Genomic DNA, 12,702 nt, shown 5'->3' with positions numbered 1-12,702 from the left:
CTACATAGCGCTATATAACAGGATGGAGTACAAAACTGAGTAACACTCACGGGTGGGCTGTTCAGACACTGCTATGAGACTTCTCTGATCAAAGGTGCAGCGGGCGCAAGTTCAACTGTATTGGAGCACCCATCTGGCGACATATCTCGAAGAACCACAGTTACTGCCCATGGTGAATAACCATTTCTTACCAACCTGTTCCATACCTGTTGTGCTTTGAGGAGTGTTGCACATGTCCACTCCATGACCTACCTTCCTACCCCTTTGCATCAGAGTTTCCAGCAAGAAGGGGTGTCAGGGATGGCTCTGCCCTTTGTCTAATTGCAAGGGTGTGTGGCAACAACGGGTACCAATGAGGGGAGAAAGTTTTTGACAACCAGCTCAGGCTGCTTAGTCAGCCAAAGTGGAATGGATATGTGTAATACATCTCAAAGAACAGTAGTTATGGAACAGGTTAGTAATAAGTTTTTATCACATTTCTAAATTGCGACAAACTTCATGTATTTGTGCACATTCTTTTAAATATTCAAGACTACCTAGAGACTGCTGCCTTCTGGAGAGGTTGGATAATAAATAATTTCACCTTTGTTGCTACCTCAATAAAACCACCTCAACAAAGGAGGCAGGATGGGGACCTGCATTCATTCACTCAATTAGGAAGCAATCAGGCTAGCCAGATAGTCATCGATCTGGTAGCTCCTCAAGCGACTCCATTAAAGGGACTCTCAAACATAAAAGCTGGTTGGTTTGCAGAAGGGGCTCAATTCAGGAGAGTGGGGTCTAAATGCAGAGGTTTTCCAGACAGTATTGTCCTCATTCAGATATCCTTTAAGTGGTGAGCTCTTTTGTCTAACAAAAAAGCCATAATAAGATCCAGTGACTGGAAACTGAAGTTAGAAACTCATGCTGCGAAGAAGAAACAATAATTTTAACAGTAAGGGTATGAACCAGTGCAATACGTTTATCAAGGGATATGGTAAATTCTCAGATCACTTTGGGAGGCTTTTAAATCAAGACTGGATGTCTTTCTAAAATACATTTTTTAATCACTAGGTGATGATATGCATAGTTAGCAGTCAAATCCCCTTCCTGTCATCCGAGAATGGTCTTTGCAGCTGAGGTGTTTTTTTGTTTTTGTTTTTTTAGGGACTGCAGTCCATTTGCCTAGTGTAGCTAGCCTACTTATTTTTGCATTTGCTGCTTATGTTCAGACTGGGAAGTGTTACATGTACATAGCAGCAGTTTAACATCTTTTCTTTAGTTTAATTATAATATTTCTATATCCAGTTGTAGAACAATGGAAGACTTGATTTGGCTACATAATGGATGGATGAGGCTACCAGTACTTAGTCTATATTCTGATTACAGCGTGAGTGTCATAACCATACAGCTAAGGGTAGCCTAGAATTCCTCCTTTTCTGTAAGGCGTTAAGAAGCTCGAATAACCTGGTTGGCACCTGACCAAAGGAACCAATGGGGACAAAAGATACTTTCAAATCTGGGGTGGGGCGGGGGGAGAGAGGCTTTGTTCTGGGTTCTTTGTTCCTGTGTTCGTTCGCTCTTGTGACTAAGGGACTGGACATCAATCCATGTTCTTCAGACCATTCTGAACCAGTCTCTCATATTACAGAAATTGTAAGTACAGCCAGGCAAGGCGTATTAGTTTATCTTTCAGAGTAACAGCCGTGTTAGTCTGTATTCGCAAAAAGAAAAGGAGTACTTGTGGCACCTTAGAGACTAACCAATTTATTTGAGCATGAGCTTTCGTGAGCTACAGCCCACTTCATCGGATGCATACTGTGGAAACGGCTCTTCTCTTTCTGACCAGGATTCCCGGTGACTGGTCAGGTAATCCTGGTCAGAAAGAGAAGAGCCGTTTCCACAGTATGCATCCGATTAAGTGAGCTGTAGCTCACGAAAGCTCATGCTTAAATAAATTGGTTAGTCTCTAAGGTGCCACAAGTACTCCTTTTCCTTTTTAGCTTATCTTTGTTTTCTCAACTTGTGAATTTTCCCTTTGCTGGAGGGAGGTTTATCCCTGTTTTGTTGTAACTTTGAAACTAAGGCTAAAGGGGGTTCCTCTGTGTTTTGTGCACCTTTTGGTACCCTGTAAACTTATCTTCCAACCTGATTTTACAGAGGGGATTAATACTTTTTCTTTTTTTTAAATAAAATTCTTCTTTTAAGAACTGATTAATTTTTATTTTATTTTTTTTCCAGTGTCCAAAGATCCAGGGATTTGGGTCTGTGTTCACTTCCTAACCAATTGGTTAGGATATTATTCTCAAGTCTCCCCAGGGAGGGGGGGTGTAGGGACTTGGGGGGATATTTTTGGGGAACAGGAACTCCAAGTGGTCCTTTCCCTGATTTTGTCTAAATCACTTGGTGGTGGAAGCATACTGTTCAAAGACAAGGTGGAATTTGTGCCTTGGGAAAGTTTTTAACCTAAGATGATAAAAATAAGCTTAGGGGGTCTTGCATGTGGGTCCCCACATCTGTACCCCAGAGTTCAGAGTGGGGAAGGAACCCAGACAGTGAGGCTCCCTCCTATCTCATGAGGTCATGAGAAATCATCAGCGAGCATTGCTAGTCATACATGTATTGGAGAAAATGTTGCTTTCCACAGCAGTGCATGGCTTTTGCTGCTTGACAAACAGTCAGTGCTTCTGTTTTGCAGCACTGGTGCTACAGGGAAATAGTGAGTGTAATAAAAAGCTGGATGTTTTTATAAAAAACAAACAGCACCACTTTCAATTCAAGGCCTCATAGAAGTTCACTAGCTAAACCAATTTTGGTGAAAAATGATTTTAATACAAAAGTGACTCACTGACCTTTTTCTCTTTTTAGAAAACTCAATAAAATTACAAAGTTCATAGAGGAAAACAAAGAGAAATTTACTCAGCTGGATTTGCACGATGTTACAGTGAGGGAAAAACTAAAACATGCCAAAAGCAAAGCTAAAAAACTTCTGAAGCAGCTTGAAAAGGATAAAGAAAAGGTATATCTATGAAACTTGCAACTCTTACTATCTTAAACAATCAAATATTTTGATCTGTTCTGGATTGGGGCATTCTAATGTTTTTTTAAGGTAACCTACAAAAGAAATTTTTTGCTGCTTTATGATACAAAGAAGGCCAGAAAATTTTTTAAATTTGTTTTACACTAGAAATTGAGATTTTTTGTCTAGCATTTAAAGTGAGTGGAGAATGAAGCTCATGATATCAATTTTTTTTATTTTTAGTTTGAAAGTCAGCTTTTAAGGAACTAGATCATTTTCTTGAGCCTTCATGCCTACGTCTCCAAATGGATCCAACTACCAGGTTGATTGCCAAACTGTTTAAACAGTGCAGTTTTCTTTGGCAACAATCAAGTTACTAAACATCCCTTCTATTGTAGCAAGTGTAATGATTTAACTGTCTCTGTCCCCTCCCAGCTCAAATATCTATCCATGTTTTAAAATGTCATGTTTCCCTGTCCTGGACTCAAGGTGGCTCACTTCTGACACTACACATTTTCTGTTTCTCCTACAGCTGTGAATATTATCTCCAGTAAGTAAGTGTAGGAAGTTTTACTTCCTTGTAAGTAGGTATCTGTGATGTGATATTGACTTATTCAGGAGAAACAGACTCCTGATCTCAGTTATTGGGAGAAGCTGCCAATAGAGCAACACATAGCAAAGAGGGTACAGAAAGATTTAACACTGCCACCATTCATTAGAAGTTTGTTAGTTTATAGCTGTTAAGAGCAGAACTCCTGGTTTCACATGAAATTCCAAATGTGGTATAACTGTGAGGATGGACTTAACTAGGCTGCTTATTCCGTATCATGTTAATAAGAATAATTTTAAAAAATCATGCTGCTGTTCTTGAAGAAGTAACAGCCTCTTCAGGCAGCTATTCTGCAGCTGGTATTGTCCCCTCCATAGCTAATATACAAGATTACCCAAATTAGGGCAGTGATAGCTGTGAAAAGGAAGAAAAGGGGGTGTGTTGGCCAAAATTATATATTTCTAAGGATATGGGCTATTGTTCTGTGGTGCAAACCACCAGTCTAGCATCTGGACTGCTGTTCTTTCACAAGGTTATCTAGGGAACTGCTAGGTGTTCCTCAAATGTATGTCAGTGTGGATCCTAGTGTAGTGCACAAGTGCCCTGTGCCTCCTTATGTTCCCATAGAAGGGTATAAAGAGTTGTATGGCTGCTGCCCTCCCTCATTTCCCTCTTGCCACCCATAGTAGCATGAGAGAACATAGTAAATATCTGACCCTCTAGTCTTTAGCTCTGGCTAAACCCTTAAAAACCCCTCAATTTTATTTCACCTAGAGAAGACCAGAGTGAATGAGTTCAGCCCATCTGAGCTGGCTTCTGATGGTTGGATCCCCCTGTATAGGGTATTTCAACATAATGGGCTCTAAACCTGCTCCTAAGCTTCAATCCCTGTCCTTCCTGTGTTAGTCTAATCCTGTTAAAGGATGGGCATGAGAGATGCTTAGAATGCCAGTTGTTCTCTGAGGACTGGCAAGTCACAGAATGCTCAACAAAAGCATTACTTGTTGGAGCAATCACTGACTGTCTCCTCAAATAAGAGGTAGATGGATATGAGAGCGCACAAAATACCAGAGGGGGCACTACTCACAGATGTTATGTCCAGCAGACATGTAATGCCAGAACTGAACATAAGGGCAGAGGCACCGGATGGAACTCGGTGCCTTCCCACAAGAAAAGACCACACAAGGACTCCAGGGAGAAAGTTACTAAGCCCCAAATGGAATTGAATACTAGGGACAAAGAGCCTCCTATCTTCACAGCACCAAGTAAACTTTCCGGCCGCCTCCTTCCCCCCTGCCTTCCCCCCCCATTTTGTATCGATAATATAGCCCTCTGGGTTGATACCTTTAGCAGAGTCGCTGATACTATAGGATATGTCATTAGAGAAATCCGGAATGATCTCTGTACCAACACAGTTATCTGCACTAGTGTGGACCCTGTGACCAAGAGCACCAGACAGTCTCTGCCCCTTGAGAAAATGTACTCCCCCTCTCTATCTTTAGGGCACATGTTCTCTTCTCCTTTGAGCAGAGAACCTTCTTCCCTGAGATCTGTGGCCAAGAATGCAGAAAAACTTGGTGATGCTCATTATAGTTCTGAGCTCCAACTACATTAGAAATCGTATTGGATTGGCCATCATCAAACGAGCCAGCCATATTCATACAGCATACCAGTTGTATGACTTACTGAGATCAACCTTCACACACTTCCAGGAGCAGATCTCTGTCTCATTCCGGGAGGAGATAAAAATTACATTTCCCAATGGCATGCCAGGCCAGACCATCCACCAACACTTAAAAGGAAGAAACAGCATCAGGAGAAGCAGCAACAACATTCTGCTTCATCATCCAAAGACATTTCTTCCTCATCACCAGATGAAGTGGTGACCAAGATACCAGCACCAGATGAATTCCAGTCATTTCAATAACTAGTTATGAGAACTGCAGACACGCTAGAAATAGACACATCTGTCATAAGACAAATCTCTTATGTTACTCAACTTATTGGCAACTTCAGGCCCAGACAGATCACCTTTCCAATAAATAGACTGCTTGACCCTGCTAAGACCCTATGATAAATACCTGCCACAATACCACCTAACACAAGAAGTGTGGAGAAGCAATACCAAGTCCCTCCAAAAAGGTTTTGGTACTACTGTGCCCATTCCAACCCAGGCTCCTTGGTTGTTTCAGCAGTTCAGGAGAAATCTAAGTTGAACAAAAGCACCCCAAAGGACAAAGACTCAAAGGAATTTGATCTGTTCAAGAGCAAATCCTATTCCTCCACTCCCCTCCACCTCAAGGGGCAAATAACTGTAGGCTCTTCTAGCTAAATATAATTTTTTGAACAAGGAGAAAGTGAAACCCTTTCTGGCAAAGTTCCCACCTTAGAATAGAAAAGAGCTGAAAGATAAGCAGGGGGGCAACTTAGTGACCAAAACAGCCTTACAAGCGACAATGGACTCTTCAGACACGATGACTGGATCCATGGCCACAGTAGTGACAAAGAAAAGGGCTTGATGGATTAAGACATTGGGCATTCCATGAGAAGTGCAAATCACAATAAAAGTCCTTTGAAGGGATGGATTTACTCAGTGAGCACACCATTCTATGTTCCTTAAAAGATTCTAAGGCAGTGGTCCCCAAACTGGGGCATGCCCCATGGCCAGTCCCCACGGGGGGTTAGGAAGAAGTGCCACTCTGCCCCCAGCTCTGCTCTGGGCCTGGCCACGGTTCCACTCGAGGCCCTGATCCCAGCCATGGTTCCAGCCCCACTCCCAGCAGCAGCCACAGCCATAACCCTAGCTCTGAGGGGCAGGGTTAAGGGGGTGCATGACGTAAAAAGTTTGGGGACCACTGCTCTAAGGCTACATTGTACTCGTTTAGGAATATACACCTGGAACCTGTATCACAAACAATACCGTTATCAACTCCAGAAAAAAGTCTTATGGGAGACAGCCAAATTATCCTCCTAAGACGCAGCCCAAGTACAACAGGAGACACCAATCTGCCTCCTTTTCAGTCATTCTTACGGTCCTATCACGTACGTTTCCTTTCTTTGAAGAAGGGAACCAATCTGAAACTCCATCGAAGTAATGTGTGTGTGTGTGTGTGTGTGTGTGTGTGTGTGTTCAGAATTTTGTTTCGATTAGTGCTTGAGAAGTCTCTGACAGGAACTGAGTGAGACTGCTGGGAGGAGATACTATTAAAAGCTTGACAATCAGCTGAAGATCCAAAGAGAAGACAAGGAACCGCAGCCCAAATTCTAGAGTGCTGGTGTCTTGCAAAATAGCAATTTGGAGGGTGAAACTAAAAAAAACTTTGTTCTTGCTCCCTTACATAAAGCAATGTTAGTGAATAAAACTGCCCTTTAGAGATACTTTATGTATGTACTTCATCATTGAAGCAGGGCAATATTTGCAGTCCTGAAGGTAGATGATGTAGATAGTCTCCGCATGATGTCAGGGCTCATCGACGTTTACATTTCCTCAGGTTTTCCTCATTGTCCATAGCATAAGAAGGCAAAGCTTAAAGATAAAAAAGAAACTTTACTTTTTGTACCAGTTAATGGAAAAAGTTAAAAATTTCTTAACAGGTTCAACAATTTAAAAGTGTACCTGGCAACAGTGAGACAACTATCAGTGAAGCATCGTCTAAGAAAGAAGTTCTTGAAAAGGAAAAAGAGCGAGAAGAAGAAATATTAAAACGAGTTATGGATAGCCTTAAACAGGAAACACAAGGACTTCAGAAAGAGAAAGAGGTTTGAAACATCTGATGTCCATAAGCTTAGACTATTTACATTAACATGAGTTAGATGTTTCAAAGGTATTTCAAGGAAGCTATTTTGTACAGGAATATTGCTCTCTCAAGCACTAGCTTCAAATATAGAGCAGGCTGGAAATGGAATTTCCATTCTGTGGGAAATTCTCACGTTTCAAGATTTGTTTTTGTTCTGAATAGGAACAAAAAGGAAATTCTAAAAAATGTCAGTTTGAAACCGTTGACTCGCTTTGTTTCAATAATGTTGAAAATTACTGTAGTCAAAATGAAACTTTTTACCATACCAAAATAAATAATTTTAATTTTCTGCTGTTAAATTTAGTTGAGATAGACATGTTCCTATGATATGTATGGATTTCAACTAAACTGTATTTTCCAGCAGAAAACTCTTCTGTCAAAGTATTTGAAGAGAGCTGGTCAAAAAAATTTCAACACCTAATTAATACTACAATAATTAGCTAGTATTCTGTAATTTTTGTTTAAAACTTGTCTGGGTGTAAAGTTGGCTTTATGCTATATAATCTTTGTACTCTTTCTTGTAGTCGAAAACCTCCATTCAGTTTGTCTGTTTAATTCATGAAGAGCGTCTATCTCTTTAAGGTGGTTTTTTGCGAGTTGAGTAACTGGAATAAAGCTGGGCTGGAAAAACAACAGTGGCTTCCAAATTACTCAAATAGTCTGATTTAATTAGAACATAATGCCTTACTTCATTTCAGTATATTACTGGACCCTAAATCCAGGATGGGGTGGGAATGGATATCTAGCAGTGGTTGTGGTTTATTTGTTCTTCCTGATTGTCATCAAAATTCACAATTCAGATTTCTACTATGATAGTAGGGGACCTGTTTTTATTTAACTGAGCCCATTTATGCCAAATTCACCATAACTTACTGTTCAAGAGATTAAGAGCATGCCACCTCTCCTCTGCTGCTTCTCTCGCTCAGCTATGTATAGAATATATTACCTTACACAGCTCAGTCATCCCAGCAGTTTTCAGTTTCTTTATTTTAACTATTTCTAATGTAATGTGCTGTCCATTTCTACAGGGCAAAGAAAAAGAACTTATGGAGTTCAGCAAAACAGTGAATGGAGCACGTTCTAAGATGGATGTAGCCCAATCGGAACTTGATATCTACCTCAGTCACCATAATACAGCGGTATCTCAGTTAAATAAAGCAAAAGAGGCTCTAAAGACAGCTTCAGGAACCCTTAAGGAAAGGATAGCTGGTATCAAAGAGCTAGATACAAAACTACCTCAAGCTGAACAGGAACTAAAGCAGGTTAGACTTAAGTTTCATATTTCATTCAGAATCATTCATCATTCAGGAGCTGTTTCATTCTTACGTTGTAGTCTCTCTATACATATATTTAAGTTTAGTTGCACTCTGAAAAACATGGAAATGGACCCCATCATAATCAATAGATCTTTGTACTCCCTACGCACACTGAGTCTATTTGTTTAATTTAGTAGCAAAAGTTTCTTTAACTACTATTAAAACTTAAGAGCCAATGAAACTATGGGAAAATGAGCTGTAGTCTCTGATGGGTTGCGCTGCTTCTTAGAGTGCTTGCTCATGTCCATTCCATGTTAGATGTGCATGTGTCGTGTGCACCATTGCCAGAGATTTTTCCCTCAGTGGTATCTGTTGGGCTGACTCTAGCGCCCTCTGGTGCTGTGCACTTATGTGCTGGTATAACGGGCCCCGCTGGCCCCGCACTCTCTCAGTTCCTTGTAACCACCCGTAATGGTTTCTGGAACAACTCCTCTTTCTGCGGCAAGACATTTTCAGTGGTTTTTCTTCTCTGTATCTTAATTAATTAGTATTAGTATAGGTGTACTGTAAATATTTTAAATAGTACTAGTGTAGCTAGTTAGAACCCCTCCCTCTAGTTGAGGGGCTTCCTTCACCCCAGGGCCAGGCACGCCCTGGTCTCCAGGCTTCAAACTTTCTGCCTCCTGCGGCAAGCCTATGCCCATGAGCGACCTGCATTCCAGTTGTTTGAAGTGTCTGGGGGAAAGTCACATGAGAGCGCTCTGTCTAATTTATTGGGCTTTAAGCCTTGTACAAAGGAGGACTGAGAGAGTAAACTGAAGGCTGTCCTCCTTCAGAGCCAAGTAACTCAGATTCGGCACCAAGCACTTCACCCTTGATGTGAACCACGTGCATCCTGGCACCATGCTCCATCTCCGATGCTGAGAAAGAAGCATAAAAAGCAGCGCACCAATAGAAAGGCAAGCAGGGCCAAGGCAGTGGAGTGCAACCCAACTTAGGCCACTCCTCTCTCTACCTCCAGTCCCGTGGCAGCACCATTGAGTCCGATGCAGAATCTCTCTCCAACATCGGGAAATCATCAAGGCGCCTGTGGAATTGTGGTGCCTTAAACTCCAGAGGCCTTTGCAGTGGCCAGGGACTTATCATTCCTGGTACCACTGCCTCCGGTGGGACAACTGCCAGCTCCAATAAACACAAGCAGGAGAGAGCATGGTACTCCTTCCCGGCACTGGAACCTTCAGTACCTTCTAGAGGCAAGCCGACCCTCCTTTCCTCTACGAGGTCATCCCTGGTCCACCACTGGTCCCCCAGACCCTCGGCACTGAATGACAGAAGTGAGGGGAGGGGTACTGTTCCCCCGTGCTCATCTCAGGAGGACTCATGGTCTGAACCAGAGTTGGAACCCTGCACCCAACCCAAGAGCCACCACCAGTACCTACCCTATGTGCTTCAGGACCTCGGTGTGGGTCCCCCTGCAGGTACCTGGCCAGGTGGACAGTGGCCTATGCAATGACTATTCTGGAACACATGGGGATTTCCCCTGGTACCTGGTCTATCTTCTCACCAATCATATTTGATTGATTCTGAGAGGAGGGCCCCTGCTTCACTGGGTACCGGACCCGATACCAATACACCGGACCTGGACCCCATGAAGGTAATTTAGGCTGAAGAAGAGGAAGAAGCCCCTCCTCTGGTACTGGCTTCTTCTTCCTCTTCTCCAGACAAGGCCATCTGGGGACCAACTAGCTCACTGCCGCAAGATGACTTCAAAGTCCATCAGGCACTTCTGAAACAGATAGGTGCTAACCTAGGGCTAGAGATTGAGGAGCTCAAAGAATCGTTCCACAGCCTCATTGACATTCTGGATGCAGCAGCACCGTCTAAGGTGGCCCTACCCATTAACGAGACGGTAATGGGTATGGTGAAAGCCCTCTGGCAGACCCCATTTTGTCTCCCTCCCTCTGCCTTTGAAGGGGTCAGAGAAGAAATATTATGTGCCAGCCGAGAGGTATGAGTACCTATACTCTTATACCCCTCCTGGGCCCCTAGTTGTAATGGCGGCCAATGAGAGTGCTACCCCCAAACAGAAGGAGGCAAAGAAACTCTATCTGCTTGGGAGGAAAGTTTATTCCACAGGTGGTCTTCAGCTACTTATCTCAAACCAGCAAGCCCTGCTGGGGAGATACAATTACAACGTGTGGGATTCCTTGTCCAAATTTAAAGACTCCATGCCCCAGGACTCAAGGCAGGAATTCTCTGCCCTCTTAAAGAATGTTGCTAGAGCCTCTCTCCAGGTGGCACTGGACTTAGCTGACACAGCAGCCAGGATGATGGCCGCTGCAGTGTCCATGAGGTGATGCTCTTGGCTACAGTCCTTGGGGTGACCCTCAAGAAGTCCAGCAGTTGATCCCGGACCTCCCTTTCGAAGACTCCTTGTCGTGTCTGTTTGCTCTGAAAACTAGACTCCAAGCGCTACCCTCAGGTCCCTGGGCCGCTATGCTCCATCCATTGCAAGGAAGCACTTCTGGCCTCAATAACTGGCCCATTTTTCGGCTTCACCACCGAGATAGGATCTGTACAAGAGAGAGGCAGAGGTTACAAACATTGTCAGTCGCTCCCATCCACCTTATCTTCACTGCTGAGGTTGCATAGGTACTCCAGTAGATTCAAACATGCCTTTTGAGGGCGTGATACCAGTTCCCACCTTGGATCCTGACCCCCCCCCCCCCCGCCCTTTGTTTTTGAACTGACTTTCCCACATCAGCCTGGCATGGTCCCACATTAAATTGTACCACTGGGTGCTAAATACAGTGGTGGACAGTTATACCCTTCAGTTCTCATCCACCCCTCCTCTCCCACCCCCATCCCTGTCCCTCTTCAGGGACCCTTCTCACAAGCAACTCCTAGGTCAGGAGGTGCAGATCCTCCTGCAGGTGGGGGCTGTGGAAGAGGTACCTCAAAGATTGAGAGGGAAGGGGTTTTACTCCCAACATTTCCTAATCCCAAAGGCCAATGGGGGCCTTCGCCCTATCCTGGACATGCATCGCTTTAACGGTTATTTCAAGAAACTGAGGTTCCACGTGGTCTCCCTGGCTTCTACTATTCCCTCCCTGGATCCAGGGGACTGGTACACGGCCCTTGACTTGAAGGACACTTTCATCTTCTGTGGCCACAGAAAATTCCTCAGGTTTACTGTAAAAACAGACTCATTACCAATTCACAATTCTTCCATTTGACATATCAGCAGCCCCCCTGGTTTTTATGAAATGCCTGGTGGTGGTAGCTGCCTTCCTCAGAAAGTGAGGTGTTCAAGTCTACCTGTACCTCAACGACTGGCTGATAATGGGTCGTTCAAAGGCTCAAATAAAGAATAGCATCAACCTGGTCCAAGCCACCTTCAGAGCACTGGCCTGCTGATAAACTACCAAAAGTCAACTCTCATTCCAATTCAGATAATAGAGTTTATCGGGGCAGTCCTTGACTCAACCCAGTCCAGAGCCTTCCTTCCAGAGGCAGGATTCCAGACTATGTCAGACTTGATATTCAAGGTCATGGCTCACCCAATCACAACAGCCCAGGTTTGCTTCAGGTTACTGGGACACATGACTGCATGCCCTTATGTGGTCCTGTATGCAAGGCTGCGCCTGAAGCCCCTGCAGAGCTTCAGTGTACTCTCTGAACAGGCACCACTTGGACTTGGTGCTTACTGTTCGAGCCCCAGTCCTTGCCTTCATTGAATAGCAAAAGGACCCCTGGTTGGTAATGGCAGGCATTCCCTTTGTCATTCTCCCTCCTCCCTCCCTCCCAGCCATCAGTGTCTCCAGTGTCTGACACATCAGACCTAGGTTGGGGAGCCCGCCTCAATTGCCTCAGAGCAATCCACTTGGCTTGCCAAGTCTTCCTTCCTCCCAACTTAGGCAAGGTAGTTCAAGTGTTATGGACAACACCATGGTCATGTTCTAAATCAATAAGCAGGGAGGAGCGTTCTCCTTTGCCCTGTGTCAGGAGGCCATCCATCTTTGGAAATTCTGCATGAGGCACTCCACCCATCTTGAGGCTTCACATCTTCCGCGAGCCTGAAACACCCTGGCAGATCATCTC

The 12,702-nt window shown here is 43.9% G+C and overlaps 2 protein-coding genes across 16 annotated transcripts in view; one reads left to right on the top strand and one right to left on the bottom strand.

Moving 5' to 3' along the window:
* The window catches only part of TRIM59 (tripartite motif containing 59), a 98,027-nt gene that overhangs the window by 3,280 nt on the left and 82,045 nt on the right, over nt 1-12,702 (bottom strand). For 5 of the 7 annotated variants that reach the window (XR_006283720.1, XR_006283723.1, XR_006283722.1 and 2 more), the window contains 2 exons: nt 7,165-11,174; nt 6,595-7,074 (listed from right to left, as the gene is read on the bottom strand). The gene's annotated coding sequence lies outside the window, so the exon portion shown is untranslated. Of the gene's footprint in view, nt 1-6,594; nt 7,075-7,164; nt 11,175-12,702 lie in introns of those variants that run through there. The other 2 variants (XR_006283718.1, XR_006283719.1) reach the window with 1 other exon arrangement.
* Nucleotides 1-12,702, top strand: part of SMC4 (structural maintenance of chromosomes 4) — a 101,901-nt gene that overhangs the window by 55,253 nt on the left and 33,946 nt on the right. For all 9 annotated transcript variants that reach the window (XM_027825516.3, XM_007063083.4, XM_043522309.1 and 6 more), the window contains 3 exons: nt 2,848-2,998; nt 7,143-7,307; nt 8,374-8,607. In XM_027825516.3, coding sequence (XP_027681317.2) covers nt 2,848-2,998; nt 7,143-7,307; nt 8,374-8,607 — 550 coding nt within the window. The remainder of the gene's footprint in view (nt 1-2,847; nt 2,999-7,142; nt 7,308-8,373; nt 8,608-12,702) is intronic.

Source organism: Chelonia mydas, chromosome 9 (assembly GCF_015237465.2).
Source record: "Chelonia mydas isolate rCheMyd1 chromosome 9, rCheMyd1.pri.v2, whole genome shotgun sequence".
In the NCBI taxonomy this organism is placed as follows: Eukaryota; Metazoa; Chordata; order Testudines; family Cheloniidae; genus Chelonia; species Chelonia mydas.
Note: the sequence above shows the minus strand (reverse complement) of the source record. Positions and strands in the feature narration are given on the sequence as shown.